The sequence below is a fragment of the Physeter macrocephalus genome, chromosome 6 (assembly GCF_002837175.3).
Source record: "Physeter macrocephalus isolate SW-GA chromosome 6, ASM283717v5, whole genome shotgun sequence".
Classification (NCBI taxonomy): Eukaryota; Metazoa; Chordata; class Mammalia; order Artiodactyla; family Physeteridae; genus Physeter; species Physeter macrocephalus.
The window spans coordinates 25,325,714-25,349,123 of NC_041219.1; the positions used below are offsets into that span (position 1 = coordinate 25,325,714).

Sequence of the window (23,410 nt, forward strand, 5' to 3'; positions counted from 1 at the left end):
ACAAATTTCCTTTTTTATTTTGCTACCATTTATTGTTTGGAGGAAAAGGATTGCTTGCTCACAAAACTTCACATTTTTCTTAAGTTTTAATGTATTTTAGTAACTGGTTTACAGAATAAAGGTATAGATAATATGATATGCAGAGACAATATATTTTTCTTCTGTTTTTGCCCTTTTTAGATATAAGGGTTTTATGTAGTCAAATATGTTATTTTTGGGGTAATTTAAAAATGTTTCTGAGTTCCATTCATATAGGAAGTTACTTGTAATCCATTATTGTTATACTATAGATATTGCTACACCTACTTTTGGACTACCTCATTCTCCTCCAATGATCTATATGTATACAGAACAACACTGATATTATTTTAAGTCAATTTATCAACTAATCCTAAGGAAGTTAGGATAATTTTATCAAGGTTTAAGAAACTTGTATTTTCAATTGTAGTACATTTTTAGGAGCATATGAAAATGGAGAGGGGCAAAATAGGAACTAGAGTAATAGAACAGTGAGAACTTTCTGTCTCAGAAATGCAGGACTACTTTCTGAAGGTAACAGCTGGTTTAATGACCCATGTACATCCTCATATAGCTCACATTATTTGACTAATTAAAACTTATTACAAGTACCATAATCTTTTAACTAATCCTAACAGGTACATTGGTTGATTAAAACAAAATCCTAGGAAATTTCAAAGACTATTACAGAAAGTTCAAAAACCCATGAGGGTTAAAGTCATAGGAAATCGATATTAACAAGCAAAATGTCCAGAAAATCAGTAAAAGCCAGAGTTAGAGGAGAGAAGAGAGAACTTGCATCATTAAAAGGCAGCCAAAATGGTGGATGCTTAATTATAAAGGCAAAGGCCGTCCTTAATTGCCACCCATGGAAGAAAATTCTGAAAGACTGATACAATTAAATGAATTCAACGTGGTCTGAAAATCTGTCTTATTTTACGTTAAATGTTGAAACCTATTACGAAGAATCAACCTACTGATGTGTTATCTGAAATTTCAGGTAATAAAATATTACTTCTTTTCCTAGATAATAACTAGACAATGTCTCTAGTGGTGAGTATGCTGTAGTAATAATAACTGCTGCTAAATTTTGGTGTGGTGTGACATTTGTTCCCAATTATTTCTTCAGTAAAGTAGAAACTATAATAACACCTATAGGGGGTTGTTGTGAGGATTAAAAAATGATCATGCATATAGTCTGCTTCTTTGGAAAGTACCTTTCAAATGGCATTGTTGGTTGAAAGGTCTAGTCCAGCAAAAAGCACCTCCACTTTCAGAATAAAATAAATGTGAAAAATGAATCAACCATACAAATTTTGGTCATCATGATGTAAAATGTTATGATATATATAAATGAGAGCTTCATCTAAAACAGATCCATATGTGAAAAAAGGTACTCATGTATATACAGTACTGCTAAAGATGGTTAATGTTAGTTTCATACACAGGGAAATGTATTTAAGAAAGCACAGTTATAATATTATAACAGGCAATGGAAAGATGTCAACATGGGAAAAAACTGACTAATTACATTGGCTAATGACAAAACAGAGAAAGAATCAAAGGTGAACCGCAGATATTCTTCAGGAGATCAGCTGATGAAAAAAAGAATCACAAGCAGAAATGGATTATCATTAGTTAGGTAAGAGGCCGAGAGAAGTCAAATTAGGAGAGACCTTGTTGCTCAAGGGTCGGGAAATGCCTTGAGTACTATTTAACCTGAAATTGAAGCCCAGGCTCAAAAAATCAGGACTGCCTACTTCTCTGGTAACTAAAGAAAAGTGATCTAGCCTGGTAGGTAGGGGAGAGGTGACGAAAAAAGTGACTGACAATAGAAATAGAGTGGGAGGAGGAGTAAAAGCATTTTTACCACCTTCATCAAAGAAAGTGGTCAAAAGGTATAAATTTACAGTTATAAGATGAATAAGTACTGGGGATGTAATGTACAACACGATGACTATAGTTAACACTGCTATGTGGTATGCCTGAATAGTGCTAAGAGAATAAATCCTAACAGTTCTTGTCACAAGGAAAACATTTGTTTTTCTTCTTTTTTTTGATATCTGTATGAGATGATGGATATTAATTAAACTTATTATGGTAATCATTTTGCAATATATGTATGTCAAGTCATTATACTGTACTCTTTGAAGTTATGGAGTGCTGTATATCAATTATATTTCAATAAAACTGAAAAAAAAATGTTGAAACCCGACTTAATAATATGTACAATTTTCTCCAAAGCCATTTATGTAGGGCTCACACTGTACCAGGTGTTGTTTAAGGGATTTTATTGTTACTATCATATTTACAGGCAATTTATAAGTGCACAGACTCAAGCCAGACTGTTCCCAAGTTTAGATCTCAAACTCTGGCTCTTATTTGTTGTGTGACAGTGTAAGCAAGTAATATAACCTCACCATGCCTGAGTATCCTCACCTGTATTAAAGGTGTTCTCAAGAGTGTCTACCTCATTAGAATAGTTATAAGAATTAAATAAGTTAATGTATGCAAGGTATTAAGAACAGTGCCTAGTATATAGTAATGGCTAAAGAAGTGTTTGCTATTATTCAGTGTTTGACAATTTTTGTTTATTTTTAATTAAAAACTTTTAAAATTAGATTTATTAAGCTTTAATTCAAAAGAAATATATTGAATGTTGATATTATTATACTGAATTTTTCCATTACTTTATAGAATAATTATGTATTTTTTTCTGCTATATATAAGTATACAACTACTCTTAAGCAATATATACTGCTCATAGTGAGGCACGGTTGTAAATTAATAAAATTATTGAGAAAAATGCAACATTTTTCTGTTAAATCCTTGGTAAATTTTTATTTCTCTCCCTTCTCATTCAAGGGTGGCCTTCCTGGCTGAAATTATGATGTTTATTTGCATAATAACAGGGATAGAAGTGGTCATGAATGAAAGGGTAAGAGCAGAATAGCTGTTTAACATCCTCTAAATGGTTAGAAGCTCTAATGAACTCTGTCTTCTTCCAGTGTATACTTTAAAGCAGAAAGAAAGAGATTGCCAAGATGATAAATTGCCTAAAAACATACTTAGCAGGAGATGTGGAAAAGAAAGAACACATTGTTACAAACACCAGATTTAGTGAGAATGTCACAGAAACTAGGTATCTCTTATTTAAGGTATGAGGAGTTTAAACAAATTATTGAGATTATACTTAAACATACAGTTGCGTATAAGAGAATTTTCCTTCCTTAAAAAAGTAGTTTTAGGCTAAAGTTATGCCAAAAAAATGAAGCTTTTTAATATTTTAGTTTATTGAAACTAATATATTCATTTTTTATTATCACCTCTTTTAACTTATTCCAATGATAGTTTAAATACTCACTGACAAACTTTGTTGGTATCTCCATCATTTCACTCCCATTGAAATCATAACATGAAAGCAGAGAGAAGGTGAGTAGGGGCCCATGTCCAGTAGCCTAACAGTGGAGAAGGATCCCATTGGTCCAGGGTTCAAGATCTCCAGAACAAGCCTTACCTTCCACTACTTTGGAGCCTGTATCTTTCACTTTAGCCATCTTCCCTTTTTGTCTGCTGCTCATTTTCTTCTGCCTTTCCTTTCCTCTTGCACAGAAAACTCTCTTCTCTTCCTTTCAAAATTCTGCTAATCCTCTCTGTCCCCTTTGTTCCATATTCTCTCAAAACAGTAACTGGGTAACCTGATATAAGAGCATGTCTTTTTCTTCTCTTACTTAGTGGCCGAAATATTCACTACTTATATCGTAATGTGCTTATATTGTTGGATACTTCAGTAATTTGATGATGCCATTTTATTAGTTGCTATTATTTTTGTTAACTGTTCCATGGGCAATCTTAAAATCTCAAGGAAAAATTCTTTGTTTCCTTTTAAAAATCTGGTAAATTTTCTCCAAATGGATAAATGTTTTTTGCTTTTCTCATCTTGGCTGTCAGAAAGTTGATAACTAAATCTTGCCTTGATCATGCCATCTCTTTTCTGCTGGAATCCTGACTGGTAGACTGGATGTGTTACATTACAATACAGTAGAAGTAAGTGAAAAAGCAGAATAAAAACACAGATACAGATAAGGATGCAGCATGCATAATCTTAAATACAAAGCAAAATATATAGCTATATAGACATTTATTTTTTTCTCTTGGTGCCAGTCTTTGAGCATTTACAAAGCCATTTGCATGTCTTAGAAAATGAATGAAAGAAAACAAAAGAAACAATGAAATAAAATAATACTAAGATCAGTCCATTTTATGTTTTGTTCCACTATTGAAGTACATTCTAATTGGGAAGATAAAGATTTTTATTGATAAAATGTGTGAGAAGATTAAGATATAACATACCTTTTAGAAAGCCAATACTAAAGTTATATGAGGTATATGTAAGAGAATTGGATGTTTTTTTAGGGGTTAATGAATATGATGCTTTGCTCCTTTATCGCCCCCTAAAAAAAGAATTTAATAAACACTTATGTGCTTATTTATTACCATATGGTAATCTTGGCCTTACCTAAGTTTTGTTTTCAAAAATACTTTGAGTAAGATCTTGTTATAACTCAAATAAATAATAATTCTTACATGAAGGTTCTTCAGGTTCTTAAAGTCTCCATCTTTGATTTCAGTTATTTTGTTGTTTTGCAGGTCCAGCAGTGCAGTGTCAGGGGGAAGATCTTTTGGCACTTTGTCCAGACCTAGCATGAGAGTAAAAGCAATGTGCACTCAGTGAAAAGGGCCACATGACTACAGAATCACAAAGGATGTGTTTACAGAGAAATCAATGTTTCAGTGATAGTTTTACCGCTACCACATTTTTCTTCTTCTAGGAATTATATCAACTGTAGTTTAAAATATCTGTTCTATCTTTTCCAACGAAGTCAAATGATTTTTTTTTTTTTTTTTTTTTTGTGGTACGCGGGCCTCTCACTGTTGTGGCCTCTCCCGTTGCGGAGCACAGGCTCCGGACGTGCAGGCTCACCGGCCATGGCTCCCGGGCCCAGCCGCTCCGCGGCATGTGGGATCTTCCCGGACCGGGGCACGAACCCGTGTCCCCTGCATCGGCAGGCAGACTCTCAACCACTGCGCCACCAGGGAAGCCCCCCGATGTATATATTTTTAAAAGATGCTGATCTACACTGTCACCTGAACATACTGTGCTTATTCCCAGCTACTCATTTTGTTCATATAATTTGTTTTATGGAATACTCCACCCACTCATTTTCTTCCACTTCCGTTCTAACAATCCTTTAAAGTGTACCCACTATCACCACAAGCCCTCAAATGATTTTTTAAAAATTCATAAACAGAGCACATTATTTACCCCATTTAATTACTCTTCTGCGTAACAGGAAAATTAATATTTTGTAAGGTGTGGTTCAAATGTCTCAGTACACAGTGTGTTTTACCTTATTGTTCTTGTTTTAGAAAGTCATTCCTTTGATAAGTGTTAAGTGGGAGTGATTTGTAGGCCTGTATTTTTCTACACAGATATCCTTTCAGTAGAGAAGAGCTTTAGCCAAATCATCAAAGATTCTTTTGATAAACCTAACACTGTCACAGATCTACATATAAAATTAAAATTATGTGAATATGCAACCACACTGTTGTGTCACAAACTTGAAAACTTATCCAAACTTTTAGAAGAACGGTTCTTTCAGTTTTAATTGGAACATTAAAACAGTATCAATTTTATGACCAATAGATATGTAGCTAATCAGAATAAAATGAACAAAATTTGTTAATATAACTTCTCTAAAATTTATTATATGAAGCATTACTTTTGGACTTTAAATTTAGATCTAAATAACTGAGTTATTGTTTTTAGATTATAAATGTAAACACACTGAAAAACCAAATGCTCTATGGCATTAAAAAAAAGACATTTCAATAGTCATTCAACTAGATGTATAAGGATAAACTGCTTTTATTCAAAAGGTATGGCATTTAAAATAAATTATCATTATGAATGTTAATGGAGAAAATATTAAATTATATAGCCTTTTTCCTTTCTTTCTTCCACTGGCTTTGTTCCATATTGATGTAAGCAAAAATTTGATATTTTATTAACTCAAATTCCTATGGTCATTTTCATATTTTAAGATTGCATAACATAAATCAGAAACGCTTTTCAACCTCTCCATCATATCTTAGACTTAAAGTGCTGAAGATCAGGGCTTCCCTGGTGGCGCAGTGGTTGCGCGTCCGCCTGTCGATGTAGGGGAACCGGGTTCGCGCCCCGGTCTGGGAGGATCCCACATGCCGCGGAGCGGATGGGCCCGTGAGCCATGGCCGCTGAGCCTGCGCGTCCGGAGCCTGTGCCCCGCAATGGGAGAGGCCACAACAGTGAGAGGCCCACGTACCACAAAAAAAAAAAGTGCTGACGATCATTCATTCAATAACATCTTATTGAATACCTTTTAGACACCATTAATTTATTAGGCTCTGGGGATATAGCAGGAACAAAACAGAAATTGCCCACATTCTCATGGAAAAAAGAGTTCAATCTACAGTTTTCAATTAAAAGAAAAATTGAAACAGGGTATATAATAACTGCTATGTTGGGAAGATATCTTCAATTTTCAATCTTATGTAAGCATACAGGTAAATTATCATGCTAACCATATTCCTATCTTCATATTGTCATGAAAATTACAGAAAATGTATCTGAAATACCAACTTCTGATTTCTTTCCAAAAAAAATTTTTTTGTTCACATTATCACTGTTCTGTTGATAATGGCAAAAAGTCTAGTTCTCAATTCAGTCATCAGCTATGGTTATAAATTTGAATATCAAAGTGCAGGTGATTCTGCACGTGCATAAATATATTCCAAGAACTCACTACAGAAATAGTTCACAGAGAAATAACAAAAATGAAGTGTTTTCAGTGATGAACAGCAAACCACCAGAACAGCTACCTTGTAGGAGGATATTTAACTGCACTATACACTCATGATCACTGCCATTTTCAGAAATGTCAGTTTGCTAATTTCATGCAGTTAAGAGTGGTAGACTTCTGCCAAATCTTTGATAATTAGTGTTCTTCAACGCAGAAAAGGCACATTTCCTTTCATTTGGAGAAAAGTTACTGCCTACATTTCATCATTACTTCGTGGGCTTCTTTGTCAAAGTCTTAATTCCCACTTATGCTTAGTTTTATACATTGTTGAACTTATATTATAGTGGCCCCCTTAACAATTGTTCAATGCCAAAGTGAAGATACATTTCAGATGTGAAGAGAAAATGATATATCTGGATGGCTGACAATTTTGATTATGTCATCCTAGAATTTTATAGTAATAGGAACTGCTTGGGGTGAATTATATACATCTTTTCTCTGAAGAATTTAGCATAAAAAAAACCAGGCTTGTGGTTTCTGCAGCTTAGTTCTTAGAGAGTTGTTATAATGATTAAAATCATAATCCTACAATCTTCTCTGAATTACTAGAAAATTCATATTCATTTGAGGGACTTCACATATCAGCACTTTATTATTAAAACTTATTTAGCTTTACAATTTATTTAAAAAATTGAAAATATGTTATCTCATTTACCTCACAGCAATCCAATGAGACAGGGAAGGCAGTATGATAATATCACTTTTTCAGATCATTTTTAGAAAAAGTTCAGTGACATGAACAAGCTCATGTAGCTAGGAGTGACAAAATGCAGATGAAAAGCCTAATCTCCTGGCTTCCAACAGGATATCTTTTTTTCCTATCATACCTATTTGTATCCCCAACAAGAATTATTCTAACATCAGACCCAATAACATGCTGTACATTTAAGGGCTAGACAAGGTATTGGGCTATTAACTAGCTCACTCAAAAAGTATAGGCAGAAAACAAAGGGGAAATTTTCCTAGCTATGAGTTCTTAGAATGTCACAACGGGAAGGACCATTGAGTATCAGCTAGTCTATGGTTTCCAAATTCTGATCAGGTAGACTCTCTGATGAGGTTCTTATCAGTCTATATCAAAATCAGAAAACTATGAGGGCAATTTGGTTAGTTTTAATATAAATTATTAGACACACATACACATGTACACACACATTTCGGAGACTAGCTCCTGCCTCCATTTTAAATATACCTTCTTTAAAAAAATGATTCTGATAGCAGATGCCAGGTTGTTGTTATTTTGTTGGATTTGGTTTTGACCTTCATAAGAAAGTAACTTGTTCAACATTCAAAAAATTTTACTTGTCCCAGAAATCAGGAACTTTCAAGCCAGTCTAATACTCTCTTTTCATAGGTAAAGAAACAGAAACCCAATGAAATTAAATGGCTTCTCCACAGTGCCTCATGGCTAAACTAAACCAAGAACAAGATGCATGAGTCCTCACTCTAGAACTACCTGATATGCCATGGATGCATGGAAACGATGTACATATATTTTTTTTAACTTTTTTCTTTTTTTGCGGTACGCGGGCCTCTCACCGTCGTGGCCTCTCCCGTTGCTGAGCACAGGTTCCAGACGCGCAGGCTCAGCGGCCATGGCTCACGGGCCCAGCCGCTCCGCGGCATGTGGGATCTTCCCGGACCGGGGCACGAACCCGTGTCCCCTGCATCGGCAGGCGGACTCTCAACCACTGCGCCACCAGGGAAGCCCCCCGATGTACATATTTTTAAAAGATGCTGATCTACACTGTCCCGTGAACATACTGTGCTTATTCCCAGCTACTCATTTTGTTCATATAATTTGTTTTATGGAATACTCCACCCACTCATTTTCTTCCACTTCCGTTCTAACAATCCTTTAAAGTGTACCCACTATCACCACCCCCCTCTATAATATTTGTCATAACCACTCCAGAAAACAAACTCCTCCAAAATTCTGATCTATCAACTTATTATGTATTATACCACATTTTAGTTTTCTTTCTTTTCTGTAAGTTCTGGGTAAGTAGGGACAAATGACTATTTTTCATGAGAGCTTTGATCTTACTGCCCTATGTACAGAAATAAATTGACTGATTAGTTTTAAAATCATAGTATATTCTGTTGTCCCATTGTGAAAAGTTCATGGCCATGGCTTCAAGATCTTTTCTGCTATGTTTTGTTACAATCATCTCTTCACATCCTTCTTTCATAAAGGTACATATTCTCATAATAAATCTCCCAAATTATTAGGATGCAACTGGCTCAGAATTCAACAAGCTATTCTATAAAATAATTTCCTACTATAGTGCATAGCAGGGTCCCAACTCCTGGTACCTGTAATTATTATCAATAATGAGAAGAGAGGGTAAAACTCTAATTATCTTGCTGATTATTAGTCTGTAAGTCTGTGACAAATGATTGCTTTTTATTTTCTGTACGATACAATTATAATGCATATTATCCTGAAAGCTGCAATCTATTTTTCAGTTGTTATCACACACAGATTTTTCACCTAATGCACTTGATTCTGAGTTGGTTTTTCTTATCAGTCATTTTGTGGGCTTGTTATAGTCATCATTTTTCCCATGAAGTTCAAGACCTTTGGACAACTTGTCTACCAAGCCCCCACCTTTGGATGATAACCCCTCAGTTTAGTAAGCACATATTCCCCCAAAACAATTAGACCCCCCAAAAAGCTGTTCACAGTCAATTTAACCCTAGTTCAATTATGGCAAATCCTACAGGCTTTCAAATCTGTAAAATATCAGTCTTTGTTTATATTAGGATATTCTTTCCTTTCTTTTCCTCTCTCCCTCCCTCCCTCCCTTCCATCCTTTCTGCCTTCCTTGGCATTAATTATATCTCCTGTCTTACATGTTCTTATTCAATACACACTTGTCCAACCCCATCAAAAGATGGAGTCAAATTCCTGTCCCTTCAAATCTGGCATGGCTTTATGATGTCTCTCTGAACTAATGGAACGTGGTGAAGGTGACAGAGCATGGCTTCTGGAGCTAGGTCAGAAAAGGTTGTTCAGCTGCTACCCAATTCTTCTGGGATGCTCGCTCTGGGGGCATCGAGGGGTCATGTAAGAAGTATGTCTACACTGAGACCACTATGCTGGAGAGGCCACGTGAGACACTCCAGAAAGCAGAAGAGCTGAGCTCCTAGGCAACAGCAGAACAAACTGCCAGTCATGAGAGTGAGCTATCTTAGGTCCAGTCTGGACCATCCTCCCCATGGCTATGGCCTCAGCCAACACCTGACTACAAATGCATGAGAGACCCCAAGTAAGAGCAGCCCTTCTAAGCCTTGCTCAATTTCCCTGTAGCTTAAATCATGAGCAAAATAAAATTATTTTTTAAGTCACTAAGTTTTGAGGTAATATTTATTCAGCAATAGTAACAGGAAAAAAAATGGTTTCCTAAATTTAATTATTTTTCAATGAGCATTCTTTAAGATAATTCTAAATCTTCCATCAAAATGCAATTATTTTCAAGGCTAGACTGAATTATTTAGTTGCTCTTCCAAATTCAGTAAAGGAAACTTTATCTTCTTTAAAATAGGGTTATTAATTAAAGTAAATAAAACTCTACTTAATACATTACCAGAAAGTCATTTCTGAAATAAAGGCTAATAAGAATTGTACTTTTTTTTCTAGTTGTCTCAGTGATGAATGGAATTGTTGTGCTAGCAAATTTCATCAATCTGGTAAACATCATGTTGGACAAAGGCCAGGTCATCCTAAAACATCATGCCTTTTTTTGTTGTTTTCTGCCCTGTGGCAGGGGTCCAAACTCCCAGATTTATTCTTGTTGATTTCCAAAAAGTTTTTATATTTCTGTCTTCAATTTAATAATTAGGCCAATGGTGATATACACTTTAGTTTTGGCATATGATCAAAATAATATGTAGGAGTCCCAGCTCCATCAAAACCCATTTCTTCCAAAGGCAGGAATGTTTCCCTCTTTTCCTCTTAAAAAATAGCAATTCGACTCTGATGGCAGTTGGATTCAGAAATAATAGATCATCATTTTAATTCGATTCTCTTTCCAAATAACTTAAGGAAGGTTTAAGCTTCCTGGTTCTATAGTCATCCTCAAAAAGAATAAGAAAGGATACGCCACAGTTCCATGACTCCTAATTTCCAGTCAGCCATGTTCCACCCTGTTTCCAGCTTGAGAGAATCAAGAATATTGTAGAACTATGCACTCATTCAAGCACTAAGCCATGCATATGTTCATTTGTTCATTTATCAAGCATTTATTGATGTTTGAGAACCTACCAAGTGTAAGGCCTTTTTTGGAGTGGAAGACCAAATGATAAATTATCACCATGCTCTTCTTCTGGTAGAGAAAGTAAATATTTAAATAGGTAATTAAAGATAATGAATAATTATTATCTATGTACATATAATTGATTATTGCAGAATCATCAAAGCACATATAGATTACAGTGAAAGCACAGAAGTAGACAAGCTGCAGAAATTGCCTCAAAACCATCTTCAGACTGAGTCAAGGGTTAATTGAATCTTGAGTGTTACAGTGTAGCTGCTACAGGGCTTCTTCCTTTTGTTAAGACTAGATTGCAAACTGGGTTAATTCTTCTTTATCCTTATTTTCAAGGAAATATATAATTTTCTTGCTACTCTTTTGAAGGAGAAAAGTTAAGATTAGAGAGCCTCCTGCATTTCCTCTTTCATCCAGGAAATTGATATTCTGACTAACCTATTCCCATCCTGTCCTCTGGAGCCAGGAATGATCTTCCAGAGGAGAATGCATCACAGCTGCAGTCTAACCAAATGCCTTGATCCCACACAGCTGCCTCTTTCTCCCTCCTGGGACTAAGAAGGAAACCAGGGAAATGTCAGTTGTCAGTCAGGTCAAGGAGACAGATGCTTCCTTTGGCCTTCTCTGACCCCTCTCTTCCTCCTCCTCACCTTTAACCCCTTGAGTCAGGGGCTTTGGTTATCTGGATCACACCTGAGCATTCCTCTTGCTGTATCTGAGATCTGTCATACTCTATCCCTACCCAAAACTATTTTAGGCAACCCATGGGCATGCTCTGTGCACAGCCTCCTTCTTGCACCACATCTTAGAGATACCCTGTTGATGCATCTGAAACTCTGAATGAGAGTTACCCCACATCCCTGCTGCTGTAAAGCTAGATATAAACAATGAAAGCAACTAAGCTTCCAGCATTCTCTCTGCCCCTCTACCAATAGTCCTAATTTATTCTTCTAGGATGATTTCATGGAAGAAGTCTAATGGTTCATTTACTTCATGCATAAGATTTGTTTCTGGAAAACCAGTTTCCCCAAACAAGAGACAAGCTCTGGCATCTATGTCCCAAGTGGTGACCACTAACAAAATTTCCACCAATTGAGGCAAAATGATTAAAAAGAAGAAAACTAACTTTATGCAATTTAAAGGGTTGTACATTTTCCTGAGATTTTTAAAAAGTAAAATATCCTTTGCATTATGAGGTACATTTGAGGGACCATTAGTTATTTACAACGCTTTTGCTTGGCAAAATAAAATGTTTCATCTTCTGGCATCATGTCTAGAGGGCTATCTATACAGGCTATGATTCCTCTGTGATTATTAAATAGCCAAAAGCTTTATTGTTCTCTCTACTCAACGAAACCAATTTTGTTCAAAGGAATAGTATTTGGAGAATACTATTTTGATAATTATACAATTTTCTAATTTTTATCTATTTTGTGATGTGGCCTTCTTTGGGGGGAGGGGAGAGAAGGTGCTATTTTGTATCCAGCTTGACAAGCCATATACTTAGTGTTTCTCAATTTCACATAAAAGTAAAGAACAACCTGAGAAATAACTTCGTGTTATTAGCTGACTTTGTCTGAAATGGTCAACTGAACATAACAGTTACTATGAAAAATATTTTGATAAATATTTTCTATTCTTACCTAATAAGGTAAGAGATATTCCCATTCATCCAGTGAGGAAACAGGTTTTGAAAGTTTCAAAGTTACAGGTAATAAATGGTAAAGCAGGACTTGGGTTCAGAGGTGTTGAACTGCATGACCCAAGATCTTTCCACTATTAAATATTTTTAAGGGTATTTCAATTCTTTTGAAAGTTGTTTATAAGAAATATATCAATAAATATTGCTTTAATTTGGAAGAATAGTTAAAAAACAATACGTATGCTTATTTCACCTGGCAGGGCTGATGTGCCTTTAATAAATGAGATGAAAGTCGGTACCAAATAATGTTTCTTGGTGACACTTGATCCACAGATGAATGGCTGAGCCAAAGAGTACATAAGTAAGCGAACTGTCTTCCTTTAAGATACTAAGTACATAAAACAAAGCATCCAATCACAGGATTAATATTAGGGCATTCAGACAAGAATGAGTAACATTGTGGGATTATTATTTTAAGGAAACCCATAGGGTTCTGAATTTGCTAATCCTACATTTACTTTTATATTGTTATTTTTATAAATGCTATAATTATGAGTGGATTTTTTATGTCTTAAGAGGATAGATAAAGAAAGAAAAGAAGATATGGGTCTCATTAAATTCTGGTTCAAATTACAAGTTAAATTACAAGTTCAGCCAAATAATTTGGCCAATATCAATGGAGAATTCATTACTTTCTTAGACAGGCTAAAATATATGTTTACTTTTTCAATCCCCCATGCTCTAGAAAAACATATTACAATGCTATTCTGATAAGTTGGAACTAGGGACTAAAACAGTCAATGGATCTTCTTGAACACCTCAAGTTTCCCATGGAGTGATTATTCAATTTTAATTTCACAGTTTTTATATCTTACCTTTGAAAGAATTGTTTAAAATTTTGATGCTGTTTAACTTTGTCAGAAATACTTCTTACTGGCAAAAATAGTCGGACATTTGAATAAGACATGTTTGCTTATATTAAACATTATGTAGATAATAAGATGACAAAGATCTATTGTCCTTCAACACTGAAGCTCCGCTCTGCTCATTAAAAGCTCTAGCAAGAATAATCCTTAAGAAAATATTAGTCCCTGGTATAAATTGGCATTCACATTTCTCACCCCAAAGTGCATTGCATCTTTTCTTTGCTATAATAATTCAAGCTTCATGTTCAGATTACTAGAGAACTTAAAACAAAAAACAAAATAAACTGCATTGCCTTTACTATGAGTGTGGTTGCCCATTTCCCCTTCTTTGCTTTTTCCTATGTTTCTTTCATCTTTTACTCCACATAATCATCATAGAGAAAAAGTGTGTTTAGGCTCTACTGTGGGTCAGGTACCTCACACAGATAATCAGATCTCTAAGACTGACTGTGATTTCTCTACAGATGAAAATGTCAAGGCTCTGAACAGCTTGCCATGATCATAAAGGGAGCAGAGGCCGTGCAGTAGTTGAAAATGTGAATACAGTGTTTTCTTTAAAGGCAGTGAATTGCTTTTCCTTTTAAGAAATGTATTTTCTGTTTCAGAAATATCTGACTGATTTTTTGGACAATATATTTAAATATGCATATGTGAAAAAAAAAAGTAAAAGTAACTTGGATGAGATCATTGCTCATTGGAACTCAGTACTCCCCTTTAAACATGGATCCCCAAAACGAATCATTATTACAATCTTAGCTGCTACTTCTGTATACAAGATCAGTAACCCCAAAGGAATGATGTACACTCGGGCTCTTAGAGAAAAAGATAACTTGGGAAACGTTCTCATCTGAAAACAACACAAAATAAACAAAGCAAAACAATAACAAGGACAACCAAAAACTGTATCATGAGACATCCACATCAGTGAACTTGATGTTCCCTAAGGCTACATTTTTCTGTTTAGTTTTGAGCAATAGGTTTGGGAGTTTTTTTGTGATAGACAATTAGAAAAGTGTCCCAATGCTTTAATCAGAGTCAAGCTTTATGAGTTATTTATCATGAAAGCAAAGTTAAACTATATTTTTGGAAGAATAAAACTTCAGTGAAGTGACCGGACAAGCCTTCCTTAAAGATATCAACTCTCGGGCTTCCCTGGTGGCGCAGTGGTTGAGAGTCCGCCTGCCGATGAAGGGGACGCGGGTTCGTGCCCCGGTCCGGGAGGATCCCACATGCCGCAGAGCGGCTGGGCCCGTGAGCCATGGCCGCTGAGCCTGCGCGTCCGGAGCCTGTGCTCCGCAACGGGAGAGGCCGCAACAGTGAGAGGCCCAAAATCAACTCTTTATTGTTGATAATATGTGTAGTGGTGGGTAGTTATGGATCCTTTTAAACTTGTTCTCAGGCAAAGTGAGATTCAATTTGCATCACATGTCTTAGGAACTCGGCCATTTTTGCAATATTTGAAAAACTTTACCACTAGTATATCCATCATACGGTGATTCCCTTCTTCAGATATTTTTAACACCATTATTTTCCTGTCTAATCCAGTAATGGAGGTAATCCCTAGATGCCATAAAAGTTTCTGTAGAATTTGCTAGTAATCTAATCCCCCTTGTCTCTAATACACAATTCAAAAAAGGAATAACCACCACCAGTAGCATGTCAGACCCACAAGAAATAAGACCATACTCGTCTTCCTCATCCCTTTCTCCCCAGGGCCCAGAACAGATCTGACCCGTTATGGGATCTCAATATATTTTCTGAATTAATTAGTTAATTAATTAATCTAGTGGAATTATCCTGTAACCTTTTTAAAGCCTTTATTTACACGTTTTATTTGGGTTTAAATGGCTATACAGTACATGTCAGCATCAAAGAATCTATCTCAAAGTGTTTGTTTTTCAGTTGTTACTATTTAACATGTTTTACATTTTCCTGGGTTCCTGTATGTAGTTTATTCCAATTCTAGGAGTTAGTAGCAATTTTCCTGCAAAATACTCCTAGAAAGCATATTCTGAATAAATATAGGATTTCAAAAATAAGTGCTCTACAAAGCTATGGGGTTTATTCTATAAGGAAATGCACCATGGCAGAATCATTCTGTGAGGATTTTTTTTTTCTTTCCAGTAAGAAACATGAACCAAAAAAAAGAGGAATGTGAATCAGCTGCCATGTAAACTAAATTCATTCCCTTTTGGCCCATCTGCTGGGGCTTCGAACTTTCTGGAGATTTATCTTCTGAGTATATTGCTTTTGGAATTCCCAGGCCATTTTTCTTGAAAGCTAATAAATCAAACTGTATTTACAGTGTTAGGATAAAGATATATGCTTCATGATTATGTTGAATATTTATACCATAACTTAGTTATAAAGATTTCCTTTGAAACTTTCTAAAGAACATAAACAGCTAGATTACAAAATGCCAAAGGCAGAGGCAAAACTAAGACCCAGGGATTAAGGGAGTATTTTGGTACCTGAAAGATAAATTTCTGTTCTAAAAGTTTACTTGTTTTGCTCTTGATAACTCTGCATACTTTACAATTTAGTAATGTTCAAACTGTTATCTGGGCTAAGCCAAGAGTAGAGAGATCACCCAGGTTTTCTTAATATCTAAGATTTCATGAGAGGAAATCATCAAATTAAAATAAGCTATCACCCTGGAATCACAGAACATAAGATATTATTTTGTTCAAAATTTTATTTTACAGAAAGGGAGCCATGAAGCTCAGAAAGATGATTTTCTTTTTAAGTGACTCGTCCAAGATTGCAAAGTGATGGAGCCCTGACTTAGAAGAAAGTCCCCTAACTTCAAAGCTATTTCTTTCTCTCCTACTCTGCTTCCCTTACTCCTCATTAGGTGGCACTGTCTCTCACATTTGGAATTGCAGAAATTAAAACTGAAAATGCTAAACTCCCACAGAAGCCATTCCCATGAATAAAGCAGACAAGGTAGGTAAAGAGAGCCTGCACCCCACTCACCCAAATCAGAACACTGGACAACTCGAAGATGGCATTGACAGCGGAAGGGGCACACTGGCGCCTGAGGCTCTAATTCAGAAACTTCATGAAAGCCGTCATCCGGGCCTATCCCAGAAGCCTCATCTTCCAGCATAAAGTCAAATAAGCCTTTCTGCTGAAACGGTCCAGCCCAGGAAACTTGTGCAAGCAAGAGGAAGATGAAAGTTGCCTTCATGATTTATCTCATGTATTTTCACAACCAAGGAACCTAGGAAACAAATGAAAGGTTTAGAAGAGTAGCCTTGCCTAGTGTTTGTGGTTATTCTTAAGTAACACCTGACAGTGGAATGAGCATAGAGAAAAGCATAAAAAGTAATATTTTATTTATTGTTAGGAGCAGAGTGTTAGAAATATATTTGGAAGGTAACAAGGTACATTAGAGACTAACTCGCACAGCTATTTACTTAGGAAGAAAAATTTGAATAGTATTTGAATCTGCTTGGTTGAATTTGGGTCTGAATTAAGACCATGGGTTATATAGTCAAGCCACCTGAAAAACTGTTATGATGATGATAAACCACTTTGGAATTTTCCATGCTCACTCAACACAAGCCATGCCACAGTTAAATAAAGTTTTGCCTGTACACATGAGAGATCTCCAATTCCTGCTTCAGAAATATCTCTGGAAGCCAATCTCATTTCTCCACCCCACTGTATTTATCTTGGTCCAGACCCTTCTCATCACTCCCTGAACAAGAGCTTCCAAATGGACTCAGCCTTGAATATTTCTTCTGCTCCAGGCCATCTTCCACTCTGCTGCCCAAGTCATCTTCTAAAAATTAAATTTCATTGTATTAATTTTCTACCGCAAGCCCTTTGTTGACTTCTCACAGCTTGGCGATAAGGTCTACATCCCCTTTGTTGCATATAAGACCGTACATAATTTGATACCAACTGATATTTCAAGCCATATTTCTCTCCATTTTCTCTCTACTCCCAGTCCCCACCTCAAACCTGACACTCAAAGCTAATCACCATTTAAAATACCTACCTTGTAAGAGTGTTGTAAAGACTAAATGAGATAATGGGATTCCCTTGTGTATTCCCTGGCTCATTCAGGTAGGATGCTGCTTTCTCTTCTATGCTCCCAAAGCATGTTGCTTACCTCTTTTAAAGATCTTATCACATTATATTGTAATTTGTTTCACATGCTTGGCCTGCCCCCCCCCCCCCACTAGAAGATGTACTCCTTCAGGGCGTGTCTTAACCTTTGCTGTGTACCAGGGCCTTGCACAATATTTTGCACATAAATGACTCAATTGACCGTCAATTTATTAACAATACACGTTATTCAATTTGTTCTAGGCAACGAACTAGTCTGATTTTTAAAAATATGATTATCTTTTTTCAATATCAAATTGATAACCTCAACTTGGTATAAGCAAGATTCAGTTTTTAAAATAAATATTGGCTAGTTTCTCAAACTAATCATTTTTAATAAACTAATAAACATATATGGAAAATCCTATCTGATTTTTATATGACTTATATGTTATCTGATTTTACCAACAGGACTATTTTGTAAACAAATCGACAAACAGAAAGTATGATTTCAACAAATCCAGAGAGTTTTTATCCATGCATTCAACAAGCCCTTATAGATATGTACATCTATGTTATTAAGTCCGTTGTTTAGTTGGCTGAAGTGAACTAAATGTATCTGAATAACAAAATCTTAATAAATCTGAATAACAAAAAGTAGTTGATCATGGGGGAACAGTCTATTTTTGAGCTCTTATAGTTTCAAACCCCGCTGAAACTGCTCAAAGTATTCCCAGAACACATTGTAGATATTATCTTTAGTCTCATCATCTTTAATTGTACACTTATAAGGGTTCATATTAAAGTTGTACATTCATAGTTAGAATTAGAGAATTATTTCCAGTCATTATCCAATTATAGCATATACAGAAAAGAAAAAGTCTTTGTATGCTCTAACCTTAATGTATCTTCTGGAAATGTTTGCCTAGATCTACTAGAGGGGAAACAAATGTTTTAAAATTTCTTACACTTTTATTCTTAGTTTATATTTATTACTGAAGCACATCTCAGGCAGCACGTATGCAATACAGAATAGTGACCTTTCATTTAAATAATACCACGAAGATTATTATTCACACAGACCCTTTAAATTCAGTATCAGGTTTCCTTTAGAAACCCATTCCCACTCAGTTACTGCATTGCCTTTTAAAGGACACCCTATTGTTTTGGCAGTGTTCCCTTGGATTGGATCTAAGGGAGTGGTTTTCTGTCTGTTTCACATTAAAATGCAATGTTTATGGTTTACCACAAGTTTGCTAGCCTTGCATATTTAATGTTTTACAATTTTTGAGAAAAATGAAGCAAACTAATTGCAGATTTAATAAATAGCAGCGAGAATTAATGCAGATGTCGCTTTCTGATCTTTCTCCAGAGGAGAAAATGCCTGGTTCACAAATCCAAAAAAAGGAAACGCTAAACATTAGCTCAGAGGAATATTATCATTTACATTTGTTTACTCTTGTTAAGATGGTACAAATTCTCTACACAATATTCTTTTTGGTTGAAGCTGAACTCAGACAGCTTCTAAGCTTCCATTACTTATCATTTTCGTGTGTGTGTGTGTGTGTGTGTGTGTGTGTGTGTGTGTGTGTATGTGTGTGTGTGTGCGTGTGCGTGCATTTTAACCCTGAATGTCCTGGGGAAGAATGTGTCCAGGTACTTTATACAAATTCCTCCATGAAATAACTTCTTTAAAATTAGTGTCATAATACTTAAAAACTCAGCATCTTAAAACAATTAATGTGGGCTGTTGATACTGATGATTTCTTTAATCATTTCCTTCCTTTCTTAATAAATCAGAAAAAGAAACAAAAAACCCCAGCAGTTGCCCATGTAGACAGCAAGGAGACTATTCTTGAGATGATATGCTATTAAAATTTCATTTCAACTGTTTTAAGTATTCTTAGAATGTATGCCTCTTTTTTAAATGCTAATTGCTAAGAATGTCACTACTTTACTAAAGCTCATTGCCATAATTTATGTGTTCTATCAAAAATAATAATTTCTGGTTTCTTAAACTACTTCATTTCATTATACCATTCAGATCAACATTTGTATGATGTCATTTAAGCCTTTGGTGTGATTTTCAAAGTCAAAATTTAACCCTCAAGAGATAAGTGAAGCTGTAAATGTAGAGCAAATTAAATCCCCCTGCACTAGGTGAACTAAAACCATCAATAATAATAGAAATGTTAAAAATAAACAGTAAAAGCAGTATCCATCCATAAATAAAGGCTACTATAGGAGGCATTTGGTTCTTTTTCTGGTCAAAATAGCAATTTGAAGAAAAAGCCACAGGTATTTACATCACTGGGAGTCCATTTAACCAGTGATCATCATGTTACCCTGTTTTGAAATTAGAAAGAAAAATAACCCACACTTTCATTTTATAGTGAATGTATCTTATAGTAAAATTTTATTTGCAGCGAAAATTCTGGCAGGGTCTCTTCTTTACATTTAAGAAATTACGTAGCTAACTGTGAGATCATCTTAGTTCAGTCTTTAATAATCAGTATAAATATATTCAGTGTTTATTTTCACTCTCTGGTGATAATTTCTATTATTTTCTAGGTTGTAGAAATATACATTAGACTTCTATAAGTTATCACCAGAGTTCACTTCTCTGAGGTTTTAAAGTTCTTAAAATATACAAGAATTCAGGAGGAGAATAAATCCTTAAATATATAATCCAACTACGAATAATATGACAGTCTAGAATACTTTTATATAAACATTTCCCAAAGAGCTAAACATTTAATTAGTACAAATAAAAAATATATCAATAAAGATAGTCATGGTGTTAGGTTATAGTTTCTTAAGAATCATCTTTGCAAGAACAGAGAGAAAGAACTAAAGCAATGCATTCAACCATTTTACCAAATATTTACTTTCTGTTTTCAAGCAATACTTGTTTAAAATGCTGCATAAAGGTTACTAAAAGTTTAGCACACATTGTTTTCTTTTTTCCTCTTACCAAATAATCCCTTTTTTCTCAACTTGATCAAAGTTTTATTAGTCTGTAGCAGAGTTCAGGACAATTATTGAAAACCATACCTTTTAATCCGGGGATCTGCCACAGGAGCCCTCAAAGCTGAGATGTAATTACACTAAATATTCAGCCCAGGCAAAAGAGTTTGCAGGTGTGGAAAGGAGGAGGGGGCAGGTGCTGCTCTGTGACTGTCACTAGGTTGAAAACCTCCTGCTTCTACTCCATAGCACAGTTAAAAAATAAGGTTTCCCTCAATGAACACAATCCGGCTGACACCCACATTAGATCATATGGTAATGATATGTCTCTTGTATTGTAGCCAGAAATTTTATCGGCCTTTTTTTCTCCCCATTTAAATGCTTTATTCCTTTTTCATCTGCTTAAGATTCTAAACTTCTTCTGTAGTATAGCAGTGGAGCAACTTGACTTGGAATTTGTTTTACCGTTTCGATTCATTTCCCTAAAATCGTAACTAAAGGGTTTATTTCCCCACCCCCAACCCTACTCCTTTATCCACCCTTTCTAGTCTTGTTTATAAGTCACATTTATCATATTACCGAAATGACAGTTTTTCTTGCTTTCAGGATGTGTAAGTCCAGCAAATGGAATGAAATTATTTTAAGTGTGGTCTGTGAAAATAAATGACTAGTCATTCGGATTCTTACTTGCCTTGGGCTATTTGTGCAAGTTCAAGTACTATGCTGTGGAGGTTTTCTATGTATTTTGAACGTATTTCTAAAGTGTCCTGGAAGAAAGCCATGGTTTTATATGAAAAGCATGTCATTTATTACTTTCCTTACTCATAGTTTAAAACCTTTCTTGTTGTCTACCAGTTGTGTGTGTGTGTGTGTGTGTGTGTTTTAATAAAACACACAGATATTAGAAGTTGATCACAATTTAATTTAGCCTGTATATGAAAAATTTTATTTTCATAGGCTATACTTTTATATAATTCAGAACTTTGAAAATGGCAATAAAGTCTATGGCTCTTTCCAAATTCAGTAAATAGAAAGTGAAAATTCAAGGAAAGATATTTATTCAGCCAGTGGAAAGCTTTTTTGAGTATTTGTAATTCCCTTGCTGGATGCTGTCAGTTCTCTGAGTATGTCTCTATGTTTTGACTTGTATCTTTATGTCCTGGCCCCTAGGCTGTTACCAGGTAGAAACTTGAAATCAACATCTGTGAAACATAAGAGGATAACCCTCCCATCCTCCACCCTCCCTCCCTCCCTCCTCTAGCCATCTAAGTGCACAATTCTGCAGTAAATATGTTTTTGCCTTGATGAAATGTGAAGAAATTAAAATTTTGAGTGTGCATCTAAAGAATGGAGGAAGGGTACTATCACATGCTATTTTGTCTTATTTTCCAAGCCCAGTCTCCATAATTTTAACACCTTACCCCACTCCTTTTCTCCTTGGCATTTAATAAACCCATGACCAGTTAGTCTAATGGTTTAGGAAAAGGTAAATATTTTCCCTTGACATTGGTGCAAAATCCATGATCCCCTTACCTGGAATCAATTAACTTTTCCACTGAACTCCTCTTGCATTTATCTCATTCTTATAACATGCAATCACTTCTTCATATTATGGTTTTTTATGTACATCTCTTACCCCAAGGAATAAAGCACATCCTCTTCATATTTGTAAGAGTCCCCACACTCAGCACAAAGTATATAGTAAATTCTCAAGAAACACTTGATGAATGACTATTACATGAAGATAGATCATTAGCTATGGATCATACCATGATTATTGTTTTGCTCGGGTCTGGTTTGCTCCTTATCAAAACCCAGTCTACTATAGTGCTATAGTGTATATGATGAATAACAGTAGTAATTGTTATCAGAGAGAGAGAGAGAGAGAAAGAGGGAAGGGGTATTGGGAGAAGAAAAGAAGAAGAAGAAGAAGAAGAAGGAGGGGGAGGGGGAGAGGAGGAGAAGGGAGAGGGGGAGGGGAGGAGGGGGAGAGGAGGAGAAGGAGAAAGGAGGAGGAGAAGGATGAGAGAGAGGAAAGAAAAATAAGACCTATAACTTTTCTTTTAAACCAGCTTTTGCTGTTGTGCCATAAGCTTTGAAATGAAGTGGCTTCCTTTTCATTATTTTTCACTTTATAGTTTGAGTTTTGATTTCTTCTTTATCCTTTCTTTATTTTTAAATAGTTAATATATTTGGATTCTGTTTAATTTTGATTTCTTTTTATTGGGTTTTTTTTTTAAAAGGTCCCTACATTCATTTTAAAAAAAAGTTAAGTGTTTTTGTGTAGCCTCGCACATAATCCATTTTCTATGGACAAATTCAAAAATTTATTTTCTCTGTTTCAAAGAAACAAAGAAACAGGGGTTTATATCCATCACGGGGAGGAGGAGGAGGAGAAGAAGAAGAAGAAGAAGAGGAGGAGGAGGAGGGGGAGGAGGACAGGAGGAGAAGAAGACACATTATCTTGATATGTAGATCATCTTACTTTTATAAAGCAGAACCATTTTGGCTAAGTTTCACATCCAGGTTCTTCTCTCTGATAGTAAGCTATATGAACTCAGCATTCTTATCCTCTCTGAGTCTCAGTTCCCATATCTGTAAAATACATAAAAAGTATTACCTAATACA

The 23,410-nt window shown here is 35.4% G+C and overlaps 1 protein-coding gene across 2 annotated transcripts in view; it reads right to left on the bottom strand.

Annotated features, from left to right (window-relative positions):
• DCN (decorin) overlaps positions 1-21,232 on the bottom strand; it is a 37,462-nt gene extending 16,230 nt beyond the window's left edge. Inside the window, exons 1-3 of one of the 2 annotated variants that reach the window (XM_007123696.3) lie at positions 20,870-21,232; positions 16,736-16,982; positions 4,606-4,718 (exon numbers count right to left, since the gene is read on the bottom strand). In XM_007123696.3, the coding sequence (XP_007123758.1) occupies positions 4,606-4,718; positions 16,736-16,949 (327 nt within the window). In that variant the 5' untranslated portion in view covers positions 16,950-16,982; positions 20,870-21,232. Of the gene's footprint in view, positions 1-4,605; positions 4,719-16,735; positions 16,983-17,765; positions 17,910-20,869 lie in introns of those variants that run through there. The other variant, XM_028490431.2, reaches the window with a different exon arrangement.
• Positions 21,233-23,410: the final 2,178 nt, after the last annotated feature.